This window comes from Oncorhynchus clarkii, chromosome 16, assembly GCF_045791955.1.
Source record: "Oncorhynchus clarkii lewisi isolate Uvic-CL-2024 chromosome 16, UVic_Ocla_1.0, whole genome shotgun sequence".
Taxonomy (NCBI): domain Eukaryota; kingdom Metazoa; phylum Chordata; class Actinopteri; order Salmoniformes; family Salmonidae; genus Oncorhynchus; species Oncorhynchus clarkii.
Window position 1 is genome coordinate 43,288,280 of NC_092162.1, and position 24,006 is coordinate 43,312,285.

The 24,006-nt window shown below is 45.4% G+C and overlaps 1 protein-coding gene across 1 annotated transcript in view; it reads right to left on the bottom strand.

The window, feature by feature from the left end:
• LOC139367317 (plexin-A2-like) overlaps positions 1-24,006 on the bottom strand; it is a 346,959-nt gene that overhangs the window by 212,396 nt on the left and 110,557 nt on the right. Inside the window, exon 4 of the mRNA XM_071105532.1 lies at positions 318-452. Within this exon, the coding sequence (XP_070961633.1) occupies positions 318-452 (135 nt within the window). The remainder of the gene's footprint in view (positions 1-317; positions 453-24,006) is intronic.

Consider the following 24,006-nt stretch of genomic DNA (forward strand, 5'->3'; position numbering starts at 1 on the left):
TCTACCCTCATCCCTAATACCCGCTCCTTCCTACATTACCAGATACTGTCACCCCCCCCCCCACACACACACACACACCGCTTGCGTGCCACCCTGGTTACTTATAGTGTCACACAAAGGGGTTGGGTGGCTATCAGAGCGTGCAAACACACACACACACACACACACACACAAGGGTGCCACTTTGCCGTGTCATTATCAATGCTGCTTGATATCAGCTGTACGTGCAGTCACAATGTACCCCTGTGACCTGTCTTCTACCGAACAGCAGCATTGTGTGTGTGTGCGTCAATGTGTGTGTGTGTGGCTTTACTCACCTGTTTCTCTGACATGACGTAGAGGTAGTTGTGGTCCAGAGAGAAGGCCATGTCTCTGAGGATGGGGCTGCCGTCCTTGATGACCAGCTTCGTCTCATACTGCACCCCACCGTTCGGAGGACCGTCCACACGGATCTGACCAGACAGAGAGACACACAAAGGTTAACATTCCTGTATTAAACACACGATGACTGACGGAGAGACAGAGACACACTGAGGTTAGATGTTACTGTGTTGTATGAAAAAGTAAATATGACGGCAGTATAGCATTTCAAATGGCCTCAGATATATTACATATCTAGATATATTGTCTCAAACATGACATTGGGGATCTCAATGTTAAAGCCACATGCTAGGATTTTGTATTTTTTCTGACATTGGTGTAGGTCATTAGCACATATATGAACCTCTGATTGAAAACACATCGCCACAGTGTAAAAACGCTCTAATGTCTTGTGTCTTCCCAAATAAAGGTTGCCACTTCCCAAATAAAGGTTGCCGCTTCCCAAATAAAGGTTGCCACTTCCCAAATAAAGATTGACACTTCCCAAATAAAGGTTGCCGCTTCCCAAATAAAGGTTGCCACTTCCCAAATAAAGGTTGCCACTTCCCAAACAAAGGCTACCAAGGTTGCCACTTCCCAAACAAAGGCTACCAAGGTTGCCACTTCCCAAATAAAGATTGCCACTTCCCAAATAAAGGTTGCCGCTTCCCAAATAAAGGTTGCCACTTCCCAAATAAAGGTTGCCGCTTCCCAAATAAAGGTTGCCGCTTCCCAAATAAAGGTTGCCGCTTCCCAAATAAAGGTTGCCGCTTCCCAAATAAAGGTTGCCGCTTCCCAAATAAAGGTTGCCGCTTCCCAAATAAAGGTTGCCGCTTCCCAAATAAAGGTTGCCACTTCCCAAATAAAGGTTGCCGCTTCCCAAATAAAGGCTACCAAGGTTGCCACTTCCCAAACAAAGGCTACCAAGGTTGCCACTTCCCAAACAAAGGTGACAGTAAATCTCCGGAGGGACCATGGGATCCTGGCGACTGGCGGTGGCGTGAGAGAGAGATAGCTGTGTGATGTCACATGTCACGTGTCACTGTGGTAACATGAAAGCTGATGGCTCTATCATCTGTTGGGCCCCCCCTTCCTCTCTATCCCCGTATATCTATTCCCAGGGTGACAGGCCCAAAGAGCACCCCGCCCCCACAACGAAACCCTCACCCCTACCACACCCACCAGCCCCACCCAAGGGGGTCGTCTCAAGGTCACATGTCTGTCATGAGAAGGTCCTCCGGGAGGAGGGGCGAGGGCGGGGGGCGGTTATAGGGGCCAAACACAATAGAACAAAGGTGAAGGAAGTTGAACTACAGCCCTGATTCATTGCCTCAAAGCCTAGAGGTTAGCCAGGGTTAGCCAGGTCCATAGAGCTGGGCCGTATGGTTCCGTATGGGTGAGCACAGCTCAAAGACTGAATAGCTTCTGAACAGAAGCTGAATGTGAAAACCAGCGGTTCCATTCCATGTCAGTCCTGACCCTCACCCTGCCTAGCAGCAGCGTAACGCAATCACAAGCCTAGTAGCAGACCTACATATGTGAAAACCATACGCACCAGGCAGGATGTGGGGGAGGCGCCCGCCCATCCTTAATCTGGTTACTGACATTTACATTTACGGCAGAGAGGGAGATGGAGAAAGAAAATCATAAAAGCAAATATGTTAATCCATAAAGCAAGAGGGAGACATGCCGTGAGTACATGCTGTGAGATGATGCTGTTGACCCGGAATGAGTGTGTGTGTGTGTGTGTGTGTGTGTGTGTGTGTGTGTGTGTGTGTGTGTGTGTGTGTGTGTGTGTGTGTGTGTGTGTGTGTGTGTGTGTGAGAGAGAGAGAGAGAGAGAGAGAGAGCCTGCGTTTCTTTGAGTGCATTTGTGTATCTTAATCCGTGTGTGTCTGTATGTGTGTGTGAGAGAGAGAGAAAGACCGTGTTTGTGTGTGTGTTGGGCTCATGGTGGTAATGTTTGCAGAGAGCAGAGGGAGCCCACTTCAGGATCTGACCTCTCAGACAGATCTCCATGCATGTGTGAGAAAGAGAGTCTGCATTTGTGTGTGTGTGTGTGTGTGTGTGTGTGTGTGTCTGAGGGGACTAGCTCTCTCTCTGTCAGCTGGCTGTGTTGTGCTGTGTGTCTGCAGCCACAGGAGACCACTAGATAACTCTGACCTTCCACACACAATGTCTGCACTTGATCTGAATCATATCACTATCACAGAACACACACTGTCCAGGGAGCACTGAACAAAGTCACTGCCTAGTCACACGCACACACACACACACACACACACACACACACACACACACACACACACACACACACACACACACACACACACACACACACACACACACACACACACCTTTGACAGTCCACCCCTCTGCTCTCTGTCCCCGTCCCCCAGCCCACTACAGAAGACCCCGACACACACACACAGCTGTTTTTCACATTTAGGGGGCGTATGGATAGACGGATGCTGTTCTGTAGAGGTACTAAACTCCCCCATGATACACTCCACGAGTAGGGAAAACAATTCCAGGCACGCAGCTTGTGAGGTAAAGTACTTGAACATCTCCCTTGACATTCTCAGATAGAGGCACTTTACAGAGAGATAGAGCGTGAGGTGGAGAGAGAGAGAGAGGTGGAGAGAGAGGTGGAGAGGGAGAGAGAGAGAGGTGGAGAGAGAGAGAGAGAGAGAGGTGGAGAGATAGAGTAGGGCTGATGCCAGTGGACTTCTTTCGAAAAAGAGAAAGCTTTCCTCTCTCCCACATCTAACCTCACTGTAGGTCTGACCATCTCCCTTTCCCTCTCACCTACTCTCTCAGCATGATTTCCTCATACACTCACACTGGAAAGCTGCTCAGTCCATCTTGACCCCTCAATTATTTATCTATAGGCTATTGGGAGAGAGTTTCTAACGGTTAAATGTACCACCCTACTTTCCTCTCCTTTCCCCATCCTCTGTCTCCTCCCCACTCCTCTCCCTCAGTGGGTATTACACTCCCTCCTTTACAGAAACTCCCCTCTGCTGAGCCAACCCTTTCCCTGGCCTCATGTCAACACCTCAGCCATTACCAACCCACTATAGGCCATCTCTCTCTCCCCAGTGCTGAGAGCAGAACGAGAGGAACAGAGGCAGGGACACAGACGAAGATGGATGAGACTGTTGAAAAACACGGTACATGTGTGAAAACGGTTAGACCTTCAGCAGACCATTGTTCATAGGAACACACCAAAGCTATGGGGCCGTGCATGCTGTTAGCTAGCTAAAGGCTCATTTTAGTTTCACAATCATGAACCCTGTTTGCTGACCTAGAGTTGACTTCTGGACAGACAGGGGTGCATTCATACATACTAAATGGCATACATACTATGACAGCGAGAGCGCTATCAGAAGAAGTTTACAGGAGGAAACTGGGGTAGAAAGAAGTGTTTAGGTTGCACTTAACTGTCTCGTTGGTCAGCTAGAAAGCTACGAATGAAAGCATGAACGGGAGCAATGACTGTGGAGAGCGCAACCGTTCAGTCTCTCCATTCACCCGCTGGAGAGGAGAAACCTTACCAGTGTCCTCTACTCACTATACCATATGCAGGACCAGCTCAGGACCATGAAAGCAGGGGGTAGAGGGGGGTCTGTGGCAGGGGCTTCTGAAGCCCTGGGTCCCATAGGGGCCCCTGCCAGCTGGGCTCTTTTGATTCGGGCATGTAAGCACCCTGGAAAAGGTTTTGAAGATTGACCAAACTCCAATTGAAACTGCTCTTTGCTTTCCCCTCTCGAGTTGGGAGGAAGTCTGCCAGGGTCTGGCTCACTGAGTGTGGCTGACTGGGCACAGCAATTTGTCTAGGGACAGAGCTGAATAAATCCAGGGGAAAAGTCAAATGAATGTGTGTAGGGGAAACAGGAGGGCGTTCAGATTGTTCAGTTCACTCTATAAATACAACATATTACACATTATAAATGCATTTGATATACAAACGGTTTAGATTCCTCTGAACATACCGTATTGGGCTTCTAGAAGAACATGTATTCCTAGACATGTAGCACTTAGCAAGGAGATATGTAGCACTTAGCAAGAAGATATGTAGCACTTAGCAAGGAGATAGGTAGCACTCAGCAAGGTGATATGTAGCACTCAGCAAGGAGATATGTAGCACTTAGCAAGGAGATATGTAGCACTTAGCAAGGAGATATGTAGCACTTAGCAAGGAGATATGTAGCACTCAGCAAGGAGATATGTAGCACTCAGCAAGGAGATATGTAGCACTCAGCAAGGAGATATGTAGCACTTAGCAAGGAGACATGTAGCACATAGCAAGGAGATACAGTGCCTTGCGAAAGTATTCGACCCCCTTGAACTTTGCGACCTTTTGCCACATTTCAGGCTTCAAACATAAAGATATAAAACTGTATTTTTTTGTAAAGAATCAACAACAAGTGGGACACAATCATGAAGTGGAACGACATTTATTGGATATTTCAAACTTTTTTAACAAATCAAAAACTGAAAAATTGGGCGTGCAAAATTATTCAGCCCCCTTAAGTTAATACTTTGTAGCGCCACCTTTTGCTGCGATTACAGCTGTAAGTCGCTTGGGGTATGTCTCTATCAGTTTTGCACATCGAGAGACTGACATTTTTTCCCATTCCTCCTTGCAAAACAGCTCGAGCTCAGTGAGGTTGGATGGAGAGCATTTGTGAACAGCAGTTTTCAGTTCTTTCCACAGATTCTCGATTGGATTCAGGTCTGGACTTTGACTTGGCCATTCTAACACCTGGATATGTTTATTTTTGAACCATTCCATTGTAGATTTTGATTTATGTTTTGGATCATTGTCTTGTTGGAAGACAAATCTCCGTCCCAGTCTCAGGTCTTTTGCAGACTCCATCAGGTTTTCTTCCAGAATGGTCCTGTATTTGGCTCCATCCATCTTCCCATCAATTTTAACCATCTTCCCTGTCCCTGCTGAAGAAAAGCAGGCCAAAACCATGATGCTGCCACCACCATGTTTGACAGTGGGGATGGTGTGTTCAGCTGTGTTGCTTTTACGCCAAACATAACGTTTTACATTGTTGCCAAAAAGTTCAATTTTGGTTTCATCTGACCAGAGCACCTTCTTCCACATGTTTGGTGTGTCTCCCAGGTGGCTTGTGGGAAACTTTAAACAACACTTTTTATGGATATCTTTAAGAAATGGCTTTCTTCTTGCCACTCTTCCATAAAGGCCAGATTTGTGCAATATACGACTGATTGTTGTCCTATGGACAGAGTCTCCCACCTCAGCTGTAGATCTCTGCAGTTCATCCAGAGTGATCATGGGCCTCTTGGCTGCATCTCTGATCAGTCTTCTCCTTGTATGAGCTGAAAGTTTAGAGGGACGGCCAGGTCTTGGTAGATTTGCAGTGGTCTGATACCCCTTCCATTTCAATATTATCGCTTGCACAGTGCTCCTTGGGATGTTTAAAGCTTGGGAAATCTTTTTGTATCCAAATCCGGCTTTAAACTTCTTCACAACAGTATCTCGGACCTGCCTGGTGTGTTCCTTGTTCTTCATGATGCTCTCTGCGCTTTTAACGGACCTCTGAGACTATCACAGTGCAGGTGCATTTATACGGAGACTTGATTACACACAGGTGGATTGTATTTATCATCATTAGTCATTTAGGTCAACATTGGATCATTCAGAGATCCTCACTGAACTTCTGGAGAGAGTTTGCTGCACTGAAAGTAAAGGGGCTGAATAATTTTGCACGCCCAATTTTTCAGTTTTTGATTTGTTAAAAAAGTTTGAAATATCCAATAAATGTCATTCCACTTCATGATTGTGTCCCACTTGTTGTTGATTCTTCACAAAAAAATACAGTTTTATATCTTTATGTTTGAAGCCTGAAATGTGGCAAAAGGTCGCAAAGTTCAAGGGGGCCGAATACTTTCGCAAGGCACTGTATTTATCACATAGCAAGTAGATATGTAGCACATAGCAAGGTGATATGTAGCACTTTGCAAGGAGTGGTGTAGCACTTAGCAAGGAGAAATGTAGCACATTGAAAGAGACTCATTTAACTTCTGGATTTGAACAAGAAAATATGTTTAGCAGCGAAACATTGGCAGTAAAGTTGGTCTCGTTGGTCTTGTAGTCTGATGCATCCAATTTGTGATGAGATGCTGCTTGTCTATGACATTCAAGGACCTCCTCCAGCTCGAACACGTACGATTCTCCTTGTCTTAATGATGCAGCTGTGTACAAAACCGAAAGTAAAATATGCAAAACTATGAACGGGAAGCATAGAAATGGCGCAGATAGAACATACCTACCGCTTCTTAGACTTGCTTTCAATGAGATTGACAGATAATAACTCACATTTCTATGTGAATTTGGTCGGGTCTCCCAAAAAGTTACATATTGCAGCTTTAAAGACACCTTTTCATTTAACCAGCAGTAAACTATGCCGATACAGTGCTTAAACACATTTCTGTCACATTTGGATGTAAAACTATTTTCCATCTCCAGCCGTCAATGAGGTGTTGGTGTGAATGAGACGTAATACATTTCCTATGGTATATCTGTGCCAACACTAACAGGCATACTGAGGGTGACTGGCGGTGAATGTGCTGCACTCCAATACTATAAATCTATTGATATTACCACAACCAAGACTGCATCCCATACTCCAACACTTCTACAGGAGAATTTCCCAACAGTTATCTGTTGAGGAGATTATATCAATTAGTTAGAAGCATAAACAATCCATCACTCCATCACTCTCACTAGGGCCAGCACCTAGTGAGAGAGCTAGCTGACAGAGAGAAGAATCTCCAGGCTTGAGGAGAATCTCCCAGTACATTCTGTTGAGGGGACTATGGGTTAGAGGACTCAGCTGGGTGTATAGAGCCAGCAGCTCCCAGTGAGAGAGCTGACTGAGAGAACAGAGCAGAGCATAGCAGGATCCCCACCGCACCACTGTAATCTGTCCTGCAGCTGGCCTACAGTATCTAGCCTCCAATCTAATTCTGCACTAATCCATTCTCACCCTGTTCAACTGTTGTGGCGATAAGGTAGATAGGAGAGATAGGATAGGCACTCAGCTGAGGCTGCCCGGGCGTTATCTGCCTGATCCACGCCACACACTGGATTAGATTCCATAAAAGCATACGGTTGTGTCCCAAATGGCACCCTATTCCCTACATAGTGTACGACTTCTGACCAGGGTCCATAAGGTGCCATTTGGCATGCTTCTAAGCACAATGCCCACGTGACCCTAATAGTGACCCACCCAGCAGATCTCTGCCAGGGCTCAGGTGTTACCATTGTTACCCAGACAGCCACACAGACACGGGCTAGAGGGGGTTGAGAGAAGGGAACAGCCCAAATAAGGCCTGACTAATCAATCCTATTTCATCTGATGGAGACCAATGGTGCAATATCAGGCAATAGAATAGATGTGATCTGCGATGTGGTTTATCCTCCCAGGGAGCCTGATAATAACTGATGGGCTGTAGCAGCACCACTGTGAGAGGCAATGGAGCTCGTCTGAAAGCCTCCATGGTTTGATGGTCCTGTGTGATGGCCCACTGCAAGTGCTCAGCACTCAGTCAGTGTTCTCTGCTCTGGTCTATGTGAATGAAAGGCCTAGTTAGTCTGTTCTGCTCTACCATGTGAATGAGAGGCCGGGCTATCTGACCTGTGTGTCCCGGCCCTAGCCAGCCTGTGAGCCCACGTGTCTGGGTGAAAGGAGCGTGACACCTGGGTGTGAGGTGTGTGCTGATGGCTCCATCCTGGCCCCCGGGGCCCTGGCTGATGGATGTGGCCACATCATCACATCCTTGGGGGAGAGAGAGAGCTCCTCAAGGCCGGTGCCCCGGGGGAGTGTGTCACCCTGGGGTGAAATTCATCGCCCACACACCAGGAGTAAGGAACCATGGCCGTGCCACCCTGCCACCTCCTCGCCCCTGAACCATCCAGTGCCACATCCTTACTTCAACTCCACACACACACACACAGACACACAGGCTTGATTACCAACAACGATGAGACGGCCTACAGGGAGGAGGTGAGGGCCCTCGGAGTGTGGTGTCAGGAAAACAACCTCACACTCAACGTCAACAAAACCTGGCCCCCGGGGCCCTGGCTGATGGATGTGGCCACATCATCACATCCTTGTCACCAAAAGCACTCACAAACTTCTACAGATGGAGAGATCCTGGCGGGCTGAGAGCTCCTCAAGGCCGGTGCCCCGGGGGAGTGTGTCACCCTGGGGTGAAATTCATCGCCCACACACCAGGAGTAAGGAACCATGGCCGTGCCACCCTGCCACCTCCTCGCCCCTGAACCATCCAGTGCCACATCCTTACTTCAACTCCACACACACACACACAGACACACACACCTACAGTTTCCATCAATTCACCCAGGACAGGACAGGACAGCTGAACACTGAGCTACAGCTAGATTCACTTCCTCTATCACCTCATACGTCCCTCCTGGATGTCCCTCTTGAAATGTAGCAGACTCCTATTGTATTTCTTTACTTCAGGTGGAATGGAGGGAGGGTGGATAATAGTATTTATTTCGCATTCTCTCTCTCTCTAAAACACGTGTGTGAGCACACACACAAGCACGCACAAACATTCACAATCTCTCTCTCTCTCGCTCTCTAAAACACATGAGCAAGTGCAATCACACAAACATTCCCAATCTCTCTCTCTGTCTCTCTCAAACCAGCTGGGAGAAAACCTGAGCTCCTCTCTGCCTGGATAACACATCTAATTCATCATCAGTGTCAGCCGGAACAATTCTGCCATCAGCAGAATCTAAAAATGTTCTGTGTGTGTGTGTGTGTGTGTGTGTGTGTGTGTGTGTGTGTGTGTGTGTGTGTGTGTGTGTGTGTGTGTGTGTGTGTGTGTGTGTGTGTGTGTGTGTGTCTGTCTGTGTGTCTGTCTGTCTGTCTGTCTGTCTGTCTGTCTGTCTGTCTGTGTATGTGTGTGTGTGTATATATATGATGGCTTTTTAAAATCTGTTTCCTGTTGTACGATGTAAGCCCTCATAAGGGGCAACACGACTATGTTCGATATGTATCTCTTCCCATCATAAACACTCCTGAAACCTGAGTAGGCCTCTCCCTCTCTGTTTGTCTGACTGACTGGAGAGAGGGAGGGGGAGGGAGGGAGGGAGGAATCACGTGATGGTGCTCTTTTAGAAGGTTCTATAACCTGCAAACAAAGGGCAGAGTGCAGTTTTTAAAATGGCGTCCAAATCCAAACAGTCACACACAAACCAGCTTGAGTAACTACCGCAGGAGAGGTATCGAAATCATTAGTATTACTGTCTGTACCTGCTGTGTCAATCAAAACCGGATCATAATTGAATTGAGACTTCTCCCTCCCCTCTCCAAGTACACTTTCAACCTTTCTAGATGCTCAATTAAAATGTCACTTCGCTAATGAAGTAATTTACCTGCAGGCCATTGTGTCATGTCTTTCCCTTGTCACTTCTCATATCCACATTCCCGTTTCAAACATATATAGGCCTAGAGTCAGCCACAGAAACCCTCCCCATCTCCTCCCCTCTCCTCTCCTCCGCTCCCCTCGTCCGCCTCTCAACTCCCCTGCTCTCCTCCCCTCCTCTCCCTCTCTCCTTCCCTCCCTCCCTGCTCCCCTCCCCTCTCTCTTCTCCTCCCCTCTCTAGCCCCTTAAGCAAACTGGCTGAGGCCTAAATGTCAGTGCAGTAGTGACTGCGTTGCCAGAAATACCACCTGATTAATATCATGAATCACTATCACACAGTCCAGTGGTGCGCTCGCTGGGCTGAGCTGGGTTCATTTAGCTTGTTGGTTTTCCTCACCACTGGCAAACGTGTTACTGTGGTTGCAGTACACAGAACCACCTGACGATGACGGTGGCGCTATAACAAACACTATGCTGTATATGGGCTAGAGTCGATACAGGGCAATTACATCATATACCTGGCCAGGCTCCATAAACCATATTGATTGGTATAGCTGCTGCTATGTTCAGCCGGGTTAACCCTCTCCTCACAAACGTCTCTTCTAATCAGTATTTCTAGTAAACATCATATAGAACAGTCTACCTTTCTATGACCTATTCCATCGATCAGCATTTACGTTACAGATAGATTACAGGGTTAATGCCAGTATTGACTGAAGCATTAATAGTATACAGACGCCATAACAATCTACCCTGCTCACGTCTCTCTCTCGCTCTCTCTCATAACTGAAAGCCCGAAATATTAGTGTCAGCGTTTTCTCCTGTTCTCTTCCATTGTTTAAATAGAAACCAGACCAGTGAATTAAGAGCGTGGTGAGATGAGATCAGGAGTAACCCTGATCCTCATACACCACACAAACAAAACAAAAACGCACGCACACACATTAGGCCCAGGAGTACAATGCAGCAGGGTATACAGTTGAAGTCGGAGGTTTACATACACCTTAGCCAAATACATTTAAACTCAGTTTTTCACAATTCCTGACATTTAATCATAGTAAATATTCCCTATCTTAGGTCACTTTGGATCACCACTTTATTTTAAGAATGTGAAATGTCAGAATAATAGTAGAGAGAATTATTTATTTCAGCTTTTATTTCTTCCATCGCATTCCCAGTGGGTCAGAAGTTTACATACACTCAATTAGTATTTGATAGCAATGCCTTTAAATTGTTTAACTTGGGTCAAACGTCTCGGGTAGCCTTCCACAAGCTTCACACAATAAGTTGGGTGAATTTTGGCTCATTCCTCCTGACAGAGCTGGTATAACTGAGTCAGGTTTGTAGGCCTACTTGCTCGCACATGCTTATTCAGTTCTGCCCACAAATGTTCTATAGGATTTCCTCCAAGCATAACGATGATCATTATGGCCAAACAGTTCTATTTTTGTTTCATCAGACCAGAGGACATTTCTCCAAAAAGATGTGCAGTTGCAAACCGTAGTCTGGCTTTTGTCTAGTAGGTTTTTCCTTGATGAGCGGCCTTTCAGGTTATGTCAATATAGGACTCATTTGTGGATATAGATACTTTTGTACTTGTTTCTTCCAGCATCTTCACAGGGTCCTTTTCTGTTGTTCTGGGATTGATTTGCACCAAAGTACGTTTTCGCACCATAATTTGCAAATAAATTCATTAAAAATCCAACAATGTGATTTTCTGGATTTTCTTTTCTCATTTTGTCTGTCATAGTTGAAGTGTACCTATGATGAAAATTACAGGCCTCTCTCATCTTTTTAAGTGGGAGAACTTGCACAATTGGTGGCTGACCAAATACTTTTTTGCCCCACTGTGCATGGTACCTTCAGGCGTTTGGAAATTGCTCCCGAGGATGAACCAGACTTTTTTTCTGAGGTCTTGGCTGATTTCTTTTGATTTTCCCATGATGTCAAGTAAATAGGCACTGAGTTTGAAGGTAGGCCTTGAAATACATCCACAGGTACACCTCCATTTGAGGCTTCTAAAGCCATGGCACCATTTTCTGGAATTTTCCAAGCTGTTTAAAGGCACAGTCAACTTAGTGTATTTAAACTTCTGACCTACTGGAATTGTGATACAGTGAATTATAAGTGAAATAATCTGTCTGTAAACAACTGTTGGAAAAATTACTTGTGTCATGCACAAAGTAGATGTCATAACCGACTTGCCAAAACTATAGTTTGTTAACAAGACATTTGTGGAGTGGTTGAAAAATTTGTTTTAATGACTCCAACTTAAGTGTATGTAAACTTCCGACTTAAACTGTATTTAGGTTCACATTAAAAAGCTGAGCGGGCCCAGAGGGAAGTGGACACAATCTAAGTGAGTTCACAGAGAGCACGGATGGAGGTAATGGGGGAATGGAGGGATGGAGGCATTGGGGGGAGATGGGGGACAGAGGTAGGGAGGCATTCGGGGAATGGAGAGATGGGGATAGAGGGAGAGAGGCATTGGGGGAATGGAGAGATGGGGGATAGAGGGAGGGAGGCATTGGGGGAATGGAGGGATGGGGGATAGAGGGAGGGAGGTAATGGGGGAATGGAGAGATGGGGGATAGAGGTAGGGAGGCATTCGGGGAATGGAGAGATGGGGGATAGAGTGAGAGAGGCATTGGGGGAATGGAGAGATGGGGGATAGAGGGAGGGAGGCATTGGGGGAATGGAGGGATGGGGGATAGAGGGAGAGAGGCATTGGGGGAATGGAGAGATGGGGGATAGAAGGAGGGAGGCATTGGGGGAATGGAGGGATGGGGGATAGAGGGAGGGAGGCATTGGGGGAATGGAGGGATGGGGGATAGAGGGAGAGAGGCATTGGGGGAATGGAGGGATGGGGATAGAGGGAGAGAGGCATTGGGGGAATGGAGAGATGGGGGATAGAGGGAGAGAGGCATTGGGGGAATGAAGGGATGGGGATAGAGGGAGGGAGGCATTGGGGGAATGGAGGGATGGGGATAGAGGGAGGGAGGCATTGGGGGAATGGAGAGATGGGGGATAGGGATGGGGGAGAGAGGCATTGGGGGAATGAAGGGATGGGGATAGAGGGAGGGAGGCATTGGGGGAATGGAGGGATGGGGATAGAGGGAGGGAGGCATTGGGGGAATGGAGAGATGGGGGATAGAGGGAGAGAGGCATTGGGGGAATGAAGGGATGGGGATAGAGGGAGGGAGGCATTCGAGGAATGGAGAGATGGGGGATAGAGGGAGAGAGGCATTGGGGGAATGGAGAGATGGGGGATAGAGGTAGAGAGGCATTCGGGGAATGAAGGGATGGGGATAGAGGGAGGGAGGCATTGGGGGAATGGAGGGATGGGGGATAGAGGGAGAGAGGCATTGGGGGAATGGAGGGATGGGGATAAAGGGAGAGAGGCATTGGGGGAATGGAGGGATGGGGATAGAGGGAGGGAGGCATTGGGGGAATGAAGGGATGGGGGATAGAGGGAGAGAGGCATTGGGGGAATGAAGGGATGGGGATAGAGGGAGGGAGGCATTGGGGGAATGGCCGATTAATTAGGGCCGGTTTCAAGTTTTCATAGCAATCGGTAATCTGCATTTTTGGAAGCAGATTATGGCCGATTACATTGCATTCCACGAGGAAACTGCGTGGCAGGCTGATCACCTGTTACGCGAGCGCAGCAAGGACCCAAGGTAAGTTGCTAGCTAGCATTAAACTTATCTTATAAAAAAACAATCAATCTTAACATATTCACTAGTTAACTACACGTGGTTGATGATATTACTAGGTCAACTAGCTTGTCCTGCATTGCATATAATCAATGCGGTGCCTGTTAACTTATCATCGAATCACAGCCTATTTCGCCAAACGGGAGATGATTTAACATAAGCGCATTCGCGAAAAAAGCACAGTCGTTGCACATAAACATCAATGCCTTTCTTAAAATCAATACACAGAAGTATATATTTTTTAAACCTGCATATTTAGTTAAAATAAATTCATGTTAGCAGGCAATATTATCTAGGGAAATTGTGTCACTTCTCTTGTGTTCATTGCACGCAGAGTCAGGGTATATGCAACAGTTTGGGCCACCTGGCTCGTTGTGAACTAATCTGCCAGAATTTTACATAATTATGACACAACATTGAAGGTTGTGCAATGTAACATCAATAGTTTTTACTTAGGGTTGCCACCCGTTCAATAAAATACGGAACAGTTCCGTATTTCACTGAAAGAATAAACATTTTACTTTCGAAATGATAGTTTCCGGATTTGACCATATTAATGACCAAAGGCTCGTATTTCTGTGTTTATTATATTATAATTAAGTCTATGATTTGATATTTGATCGAGCGGTGGTAGGCAGCAGCAGGCTCGTAAGCATTCATTAAAACTTTACTGCGTTTGCCAGTAGCTCTTAGCAATGTTTGATCACAGCACTGATTATGACTTCAAGCCTATCAACTCCTGAGATTAGGCTGGCAATACTAAAGTGCCTATTAGAATATTCAATAGTCAAAGGTATATGAAATACAAATGGTATAGAGAGAAATAGTCGATGCGTCATAATTCCTATAACTACAACCTAAAACTTCTTAACTGGGAATATTGAAGAACTGGGAATATTGAACCACCAGCTTTCATATGTTCTGAGCAAGGAACTTAAACGTTAGCTTTTTTACATGGCTCATATTGCACTTTTACTTTCTTCTCCAACACTGTGTTTTTGCATTATTTAAACCAAATTGAGCATGTTTCATTATTTATTTTAAACTAAATAGATTTTATTTATGTATTATATTAAGTTAAAATAAAAGTGTTCACTGTTCATTCAGTATTGTTGTAATTGTCATTATTACAAATATATAAAAATCGTCCGATTAATCGGTATCATCTTTTTTTGGTCCTCCAATAATCGTTATCGTTATCGGCGTTGAAAAATCATAATCGGCCGACCTCTACTAGACAGGGTATCACTGTAGAGAGGGTATCACTAGAAAGGGTTTCACTGTACATAGGGTATCACTGTAGATAGGGTATCACTGTAGAGTTTCACTGTAGAGAGGGTATCACTAGAGAGGGTTTTAATGTAGAGAGGGTATCACTGTAGAGAGGGTACCACTAGAGACAGTTTCACTGTAGAGAGGGTTTCACTGTAGAGAGGCTATCACTGTAGAGAATGTATCACTGTAGAGAGGGTATCACTAGAGAGGGTTTTAATGTAGAGAGGGTACCACTAGAGGGGGTTTCACTGTAGAGAGGGTATCACTGTAGAGAGGCTATCACTGTAGAGAATGTATCACTGTAGAGAGGGTATCACTGTAGAGAGGGTATCACTGTAGAGAGGGTATCACTGTAGAGAGGGTATCACTGTAGAGAGGGTATCACTGTAGAGAGGGTATCACTAGAGAGGGTTTTAATGTAGAGAGGGTATCACTGTAGAGAGGGTATCATTGTAAAGAGGGTTTCACTGTAGAGAGGGTATCACTAGAGAGGGTTTCACTGTAGAGAGAGTATCACTGTAGAGAGGGTATATCTGTACAGAGCATAACACAGTAGAGAGGGTATCACTGTAGAGAGGGTATCACTGCCAGAGGGTGCCTGCGGGCATTGCAGACCCTGTCAAAGCTTGTCTGAATGGGCAAACTGGAGTGAGTGGCACACCAGCAAACTTCTTAAGGTTCAACTAACAGAGAGCTAAACTATTTCTGTCAATTACCACGGCACTAGGAGCAAAAACAAATGTCAACCATTTGGGAACAGATTGAAAACTATTTACATGGATAATACACATGGAGGGAAAATATAAGTAAACAGCAGATAAAATGCAATTATTGGCGACAGGCAACAGTAACCTTCAGAAGTAGCAACGCTACTGTGTCTGTGTGTACGTGCGTGTGTGCCGATGGACTGATAATTACTGCACTTTTATCAAAGTAACTTCAAAAGTCAGAGGCGGACAAAAATACAAATATTTCTTCCGTGACTAATATCCTACCCTTAACATACCTGTTAAATCAGATAATATAGAGATAGAAACGGGGATAGTAGAATAAAATTGTTCCAATTTATTCCTGTGGATTTAAGTAAGGGGCTTAAATGTTGAAATAAATATGGTAATAACACCTAGAAAACAATACAAAACAATACGAAATAATCAAAAAGGAAAAATAATGAAATTAAGACACATCAGAACGAGCAATGTCTGGAATATATACACTGAACAAAAATCAAAACGCAACGTGTAAAGGGTTGTTCCCATGTTTCAGGAGATAAAATAAAAGATCCCAGAAATGTTCCATGTGCACAAAAATATTATTTCTCGCAAATCTTGCCCACAAATTTGTTTACATCCCTGTTAGTGAGAATTTCTCCTTTGCCAAGATAGTCCATCCACCTGACAGGTGTGGAATATCAAGAAGCTGACTTCTTGACGCACTCATCCCATTAGCGGGATCATTTTCGTCAACATCCGCTGAATTGCAGAGCGCCAAATTCAAATTACTAAAAATATTTAATTTTGATGAAATCACAAGTGCAATATAGCAAAACACAGGTTAGCTTGTTGTTAATCCACCTGGCATGTCAGATTTCAAAAAAGCTTTTCGGCGAAAGCATACCAAGCGTATATGTAAGAACATCTCTCTCAGCAGACAAAACATTACAAACAGCTAGCAGCAAATTAGATTGGTGACGAAAGTCAGAAAAGCAATAAAATGAATCGCTTACCTTTGATGATCTTCGGATGTTTGCACTCACGAGACTCCCAGTTACACAATAAATGTTCCTTTTGTTCCATAAAGATCATTTTTATATCCAAAATACCAGAAATCCCCAGGCTCGAGCGGTCACGATGGGGCAGACAAAATTTCCAAATAGTATGCGTAAAGTTCGTAGAAACATGTCAAACGTTTTTTTATAATCAATCCTCAGGTTGTTTTTACAATATATAATCGATAATACTTCAACCGGACTGTAGCTTCTTCAATAGGAGAGAGAAAATGTCTGCTCCACTCTTTTGGCGCATGCAAAACGCTGCTGGCACCCAGCCATCCACTGACGCGATGTGATCTTTCTCTCTCATTTTTCAGAATAAAAGCCTGAAACTATGTTTAAAGACTGTTCACACCATGTGGAAGCCATAGGAAAAGGAATATGGTTGATATCCCTTTAAATGGAGGGAAGGCATGCAATGGAAAAGAGAGCTTTCAGGAAAAACAGCACTTCCTGGTTGGATTTTCCTCAGGTTTTCGACTGCAATATATGTTCTGTTATACTCACAGACAATATTTTGACAGTTTTGGAAACTTTAGAGTGTTTTCTATCCTAATCTGACAATTATATGCATATTCTAGATTCTAGCTCCCCAGTGGGTGGGCCTGGCTCCCAAGTGGGTGGACCTATGCCCCCCAGGCCCACCCATGGCTTGGGCATAAATTGACTGATTTCCTTGTATGTACTGAAACTCAGCAAAATCTTTGAAATTGTTGCATGTTGCATTTATATTTCTGTTCAGTATATAATGGTGTGTATAGACAGTTTTTCAGTCTCTCTGTCCCAGCTAATGTATATCATCAAATCTCCTGTCTCTGACCTGCATTATATGGTCCATGTTGCACTTGACACGGCTGAGGCTATGGTATTAGTCAGGGGTGAGTGATCCTCATTTGATTCATGTATTATATCACTATAAAGCTGTGACATGCTATGCTGTCTTTATCAGGCGCACATTAGTAGCAGCAGCTCCTTCATGACACATTGCCTGCTGCCCATTAGGCCTGACAGCAGCCACACTGCAGACTGGAGACCTGAGGTGACTGGAGCCTGAAAGGGGGGGGGGGGGGGTGTAGGTAGAAAGAGAGGGGAAAGAGGGACAGTCAGGGAGAAGAGAGAACAGAGTTATTTTACTTTAAAGGAGATCAGGGGATGGGAGAGATAGAAAGAAAAGTGAGGAGGAAGGGAGATAGGGAGGAATGAGAGAGAGAGAGAGAGAGAGAGAGAGATGGCTGGGGAGAAAAGGGTCAGAGAGTAGGGCTAGATAGAGTGAGGGAAGCAGCTCCCTAACGGGGGTCAGGAGCTCTCTCACTCTCCCCCTTAGCTTCTAGCCTTCCACCCTGGGCTCCCTCTCCCATGCTCCAGGCTCTAGGCTCCACCGGGAGCGTGGCGAGAGGGGGATGTCACAACCTTTGACCTCTCACTGGCTACATTTAAGAGGCCCTGGATAATTACAACTCTCTGTTCCGCTGTATGTCTAGCTCTCTCTAAAATAAAGAGAGCAGAGATCTGTGTGTGTGTGTGTGTCTATTGCTCTGAAGAAATTAAGAGGAGAGACAGCCATAATAACCTACAGACCTGGCTGAGCTCCCAACCCATAACCCCCTGCTTTGCTGCAGAGGCACCCCAGTGGCCCCATACACAGCTGTTTTGGGATTTCTATGTAACGGGATTCTCTACTCCACACGCACGCACGCATGCACGCACACGCACACACACACACACACACACACACACACACACACACACACACACACACACACACACACACACACAGCCTAATCTCATTAGTCCAGGTCTATAAGGATGTTTTATGGTCTCCAGAGCCACTGGAGGGTCAAATAGCATCAGAGCGTTAAGGCAGACCTAACACCCTGTCTGTCCTCCACAGAGACATCATGGTAATACGTGTGTGTGTGTGTGTGTGTGTGTGTGTGTGTGTGTGTGTGTGTGTGTGTGTGTGTGTGTGTGTGTGTGTGTGTGTGTGTGTGTGCTCGTGAATATGTGAGTGAACGTGTGTATTCAGACCGGCCATGTATGTTCAGACCACAGTTGAGAGAAAGAAGGGGGAGTGACAAACTCACTACTCACAAAATACATTTTTAGGGGAACCCAGTTCAAAGCCAGGAAGGGTAATATATTCATCACTGCAGGCCAGGGAGGGGGGGACAACAGACTACAGCTAGCCATGTAGAATGTCCTGTGATTTATAGGACATCTGTGAGAGGATGGTGAGGATAGAGGATAGGAAAAAAGGAGGGATGGAGGGAGACTGAGAGGGAGAATGTGAGAAAGAGGGAGAGTGGTCGTCTCTGCAGTGGGACTCCAGGCTGAGATAAGGACAGACAGGGCTCCCAGGAAGCAGCCAGTTCTTCCATCTCTACAGGCCATCTGATACGACTGACCCAGCCTCCCCTGCCTGGACCTGTCAGATCTGCTCTGCTCTGAGCAGGCCTGGGATTTATCCAAGCAAAGGCAATGGACCAGGCAGTGCAGCCCTCTTCCCCTCTCTCAGACAAAAGAGGGAGGGGAGAGTTAAGCTGAAAGAGTCCCGTTGGCCTGTCCTAACCCTATAGGACTGGCCACTCTCTGTCTCCTTGTCCAAGACAGACACAGGGATGGGGGGAGAGTGTTTAGGGGGAGAGAGTCTCCTTGGCCTCCGGTCTATTCACAAAGACAGTGTCCCATTGAACACACTGTACTCATTGAAGCCCACACTGAACTCCCTCCTAAAAAGAAAAGCAGGCCACAACCCCGGAGCCGCTGGACGAGGGGTATGTTACCATGGCAACCCGCCTCCCCTCCGGCACGAGAGCGGCAGGGTATTCAGAGGAAGTGTGTGTAGTGTTGTAGTTAGCAGTGACACCATTAGTTATCCTGTCCGGTGTACAGAGCATGCTAAGTCACTGGTATATTGTGTCTCTTCTCTTGAGCTAATGGATATTAGCATTCTGATCAGGAAGTCAAAAGGCTGTGTTGTGTTCTTCATGGGTTATTGGGTTGTTACGCGTTCCCAATCCCTGGTGAATACATTCTATTCGACAGACTGACTGACTGGCTGACTGAGTGTGTTGTGTTTCTGTTCAGCAGGGTCGTTCCAGCACAAACACTGTGATTACATCCCAACTGGCACCCTATTCCCTACATAGTGCACTACATTTTGCCAAAGCTCTATGGGCCCTGGTCAAAAGTAGTGCACTAGGTAGGGACTAGGGTGCCATTAGGGATGTAGTCTGATGCTGCTGTATGAGAATCCAAACAGGATATGTTGGATCAGCCCTCCAGTTAACCCTGCTATTCACACCCTGCTGTTTCCTCGCTCCGGTGTGTGTGTGGGTGTGGATTGCATGTGCTTCCTCACAGATCAATATTGCTGCATAAACCGATATTGAGGATCATGCTCTTGAAAGCCGATTGATATGGGTGGGTTTAGCATATATGGACTATTGAACTGTATACTGTCTGTATATATCACCGCACACTCAAATCACACTAGGGCTGGGAATTGCCAAGGGACCTCACGATACAATATTATCACGATACTAAGGTGACGATACGATATGCATTGTAATTCTCCCGATTCTACATGTATTGCGATTCGATACTGTGATTTTATTGAGATTTGATGTTCCAAATAAATTGCTCACCATATGTCTGCTGCAGAGGGACAAGAGAGCTATGAGAAAACGAGTTTTGATCAGTCATTGAAATACAAGTAGATGGACAACAAGCTACAGTGCCTTGCAAAAGTATTCATCCCTCTTGGCGTTTTTCCTATTCTGTTGCATTACAACCTGTAATTTAAATGGATTATTACTTGGATTTCATCTAATGGACATACAAAATAATCCAAATTGGTGAAGTGAAAAAAAAAATAACTTGTTTCAAGAAAAATATATATATTAAAAAGTGGTGCGTGCCTATGTATTCACCCCCCCTTTGCTATGAAGCCCCTAAATAAGACCTGGTACAACTAATTACCTTCAGAAGTCACATAATTAGTAAAACAAAGTCCACCTGTGTGCAATCTAAGTGTCACATGATCTCAGTATATGGGTTTAGCATGTTCCGAAAGGCCCAAGAGTCTGCAACACACCTAAGCAAGGTGCACCACCAAACAAGTGGCACCATGAAGACCAAGGAGCTCTCCAAACAGGTCAGGGACAAAGATGTGGAGAAATACAGATCAGGATTGAGTTATACAAAAATATCAGAAACTTTGAACATCCCACTGAGCACCATTAAATCATTTTTTTTTTAAATGGAAAGAATATGGCACCACAACAGGCCTTCCAAGAGAGGGCCACCCACCAAAACCCACAGACCAGGCAAGGAGGGCATTAATCAGAGAGGCAACAAAGAGGCCAAAGATTACCCTGAAGGAGCTGCAAAGCTCCACAGTGGAGATTGGTGTATCTGTCCATAGGACCACTTTAAGCCGTACACTCCATAGAGTTGGGCTTTACTGAAAACTGGCCAGAAAAAAGACATTGCTTAAAGAAAAAAATAAGCAAACACGTTTGGTGTTCGCCAAAAGGCATGTGGCAGACTCCCCAAACATACGGAAGAAGGTACTCTGGTCAGATGAGACTAAAATTGAGCTTTTTGGTCATCAGGGAAAACGCTATGTCTGGCACAAACCCAACACCTCTCATCACCACGAGAACACCATCCCCACAGTGAAGCATGGCGGTGGCAGCATCATGCTGTGGGGATGTTTTTCATTGGCAGGGAAACTGGTCAGAATTGAAGGAATGATGGACGGTGCTAAATACAGGGAAATTCTTGAGGGAAACCTGTTTCAGTCTTCCAGAGATTTGAGACTGGGACGTAGGTTCACCTTCCAGCAGGACAATGACCCTAAGCACACTGCTAAAGCAACACTTGAGTGGTTTAAGGGGAAACATTTAAATGTATTGGAAAGGCCTAGTCAAAGCCCAGACCTCAATCCAATTGAGAATCTGTGGTATGACTTAAAGATTGCTGTACACCAGCGGAACCCATCCGACTTGAAGGAGCTGGAGCAGTTTTGCCTTGAAGAACGGACAAAATCCCAGTGGCTATATGTGCCAAGCTTATAGAAACATACACCAAGAGACTTGCAGCTGTAATTGCTGCAAAAGGTGTCTCTACAAAGTATTGACTTTGGGGGGGTGAATAGTCAAGTTTTCAGTTTTTTGTGTTAGTTCTTGTTTGTTTCACAATAAAAAATATTTTGCATCTTCAAAGTGGTAGGCATGTTGTATAAATCAAATGATACAAACCCCCCCAAAATCTATTTGAATTCCAGGTTGTAAATAAATAAAAAAAGGAAAAATGCCAAGGGAGGTAAATACTTTCGCAAGCCACTGTATGAAGGAAAAACCTGGAGTTTTGGTGCAGGTACTGCCAACTAGCGCACAAATAATATTCCGATATTTACAAAACAATACGATATTTCATCAAAAATAATATCCAATATGTAACTGCATAGATTTTTTCCCCCCATCACTAAGTCATATCCTGCCTAAACCTAACACAATCATAACACAGCGCCTAACCTGAGACAACATATCTGGACCTATGAGTACCTGCCCGACTCAGCCACGTCAGCCACGTGTCATCTTCCATTCCTCCTCGGCAACTAAGATATTAATGAAAGTTATACAAAGCCACTGAGCAATTAAACATAGATCCCCCAGTGGGCAGGATGATGACAGGGGTTAGAGTGGGGAGAAACCCCTGGTTCATCTCTGTACACACACCCACAAAACACAAATACAGACACACACCCACACATAGATACACACACGCACACAGACACACACACACACACACACACACACACACACACACACACCCACACATAGATACACACGCACACAGACACACACAGACACACACAGACACACACAGACACACACACACACACACACACACACACACACACACACACACACACACACACACACACACACACACACACACACACACACACACACACACACACACACACACACACACACACACACACACACACACACACACACACACATAATTTCAAAATCCGAGCCTTAACAGTGTCCTGGCCAGAAAGAGAGTCCTTGTAGTAAGTAAACAAACTGTCTAGTATCGGATTACTTACACTTTATTAAACCGTTTAATACCACTAACAGACAATTTACACGACTGGCTACAAGCTCTGCAGACCCCACGGGCCGTTTACTGCTCTACAGGGACATAAGCAGCACATGCCCCGCATAAACATACACACACCAACGCACCACCACCAGACTGTGTCGGACCATGGCTATGGAGGCTAGGGAATGACCGTTGATTCATAGCTAGCTGCTGTGGTGTCAGAGACACTGCACAGGGGGAAGGTGACTATGGATTGAGGACAGCTTTATGACCTCTCAGACACACTAATTCATTACATAGGCTGCGCCCATTTACAACCTCGACACGAAAGCAAGCGTGTACTCTTCATGTATGCTTTGGAGACGAAACGTATTGCAGCGGCTTGTCACTAACTTCATAAAAATACTTATTCACCAGCAGCCAGTTAACTGCAGAGCAGTGTGTACAGACGCGGAGAGATGACACTAGGGTTGCTGTCGGCATATTACGTCCTCCACATCTGTACAGCCGGGCCGTTTACTATCTGCCTCCCAAGGTCTATGATCACACACAGCCAGATTCCAAGGGGGTGAACAGTAGACACTGCAGCTGTGTGGAGTGTGTGTGTGTTGCACATAGTACAGTACATTCCGACAGATACACAACAAGACGCAGTAAGTTATGCAAAGCACAGCACCTCCTTCCATTTGAGCACAGAAACGTTGATTGGGTTCGACGTCCAGAGATGTGCTTGTGACAGACTATTATCATCTCTCTCTCTCTCTCTCTCTCTCTCTCTCTGTCTCTCTCTCTCTCTCTCTCTCTCTCTCTCTCTCTCTCTCTCTCTCTCTCTCTCTCCCCCTCTCTAGGTCATAATTCAGACAGCATGCTCTGAAGGCTCACGCAGAAAATGCTGGCGTATGCAGAATACATGAGCGGCACACACCAGGTCAGAGTTGGTAGAAAGGTGTGTGTACTATGCATGCAGTTGCAAGACAAAGTATGTGAACCCTTTGGAATGACCTGGATTTCTGCATAAATTGGTCTTCAAATTTGATCTGATCTTCGTCTGTCACAACAATAGACAAACAGTGTGCTTAAACTAATAACACACAAATTATTGTATTTGTATTGTCTATATTGAATACATCATTTAAACATTCACAGTGTAGGTTGGAGAAAGTATGTGAGCCCCTAGGCTAATGATTTCTCCAAAACCTAATTGGAGTCAGGAATCAGCTAACCTGGAGTCCAATCAATGAGAGGAGATTGGAGATGTTGGTTAGAGCTGCCTTGCCCTATAAAAAAAACCACTCACAAAATATGAGTTCGTTATTCACAAGAACAA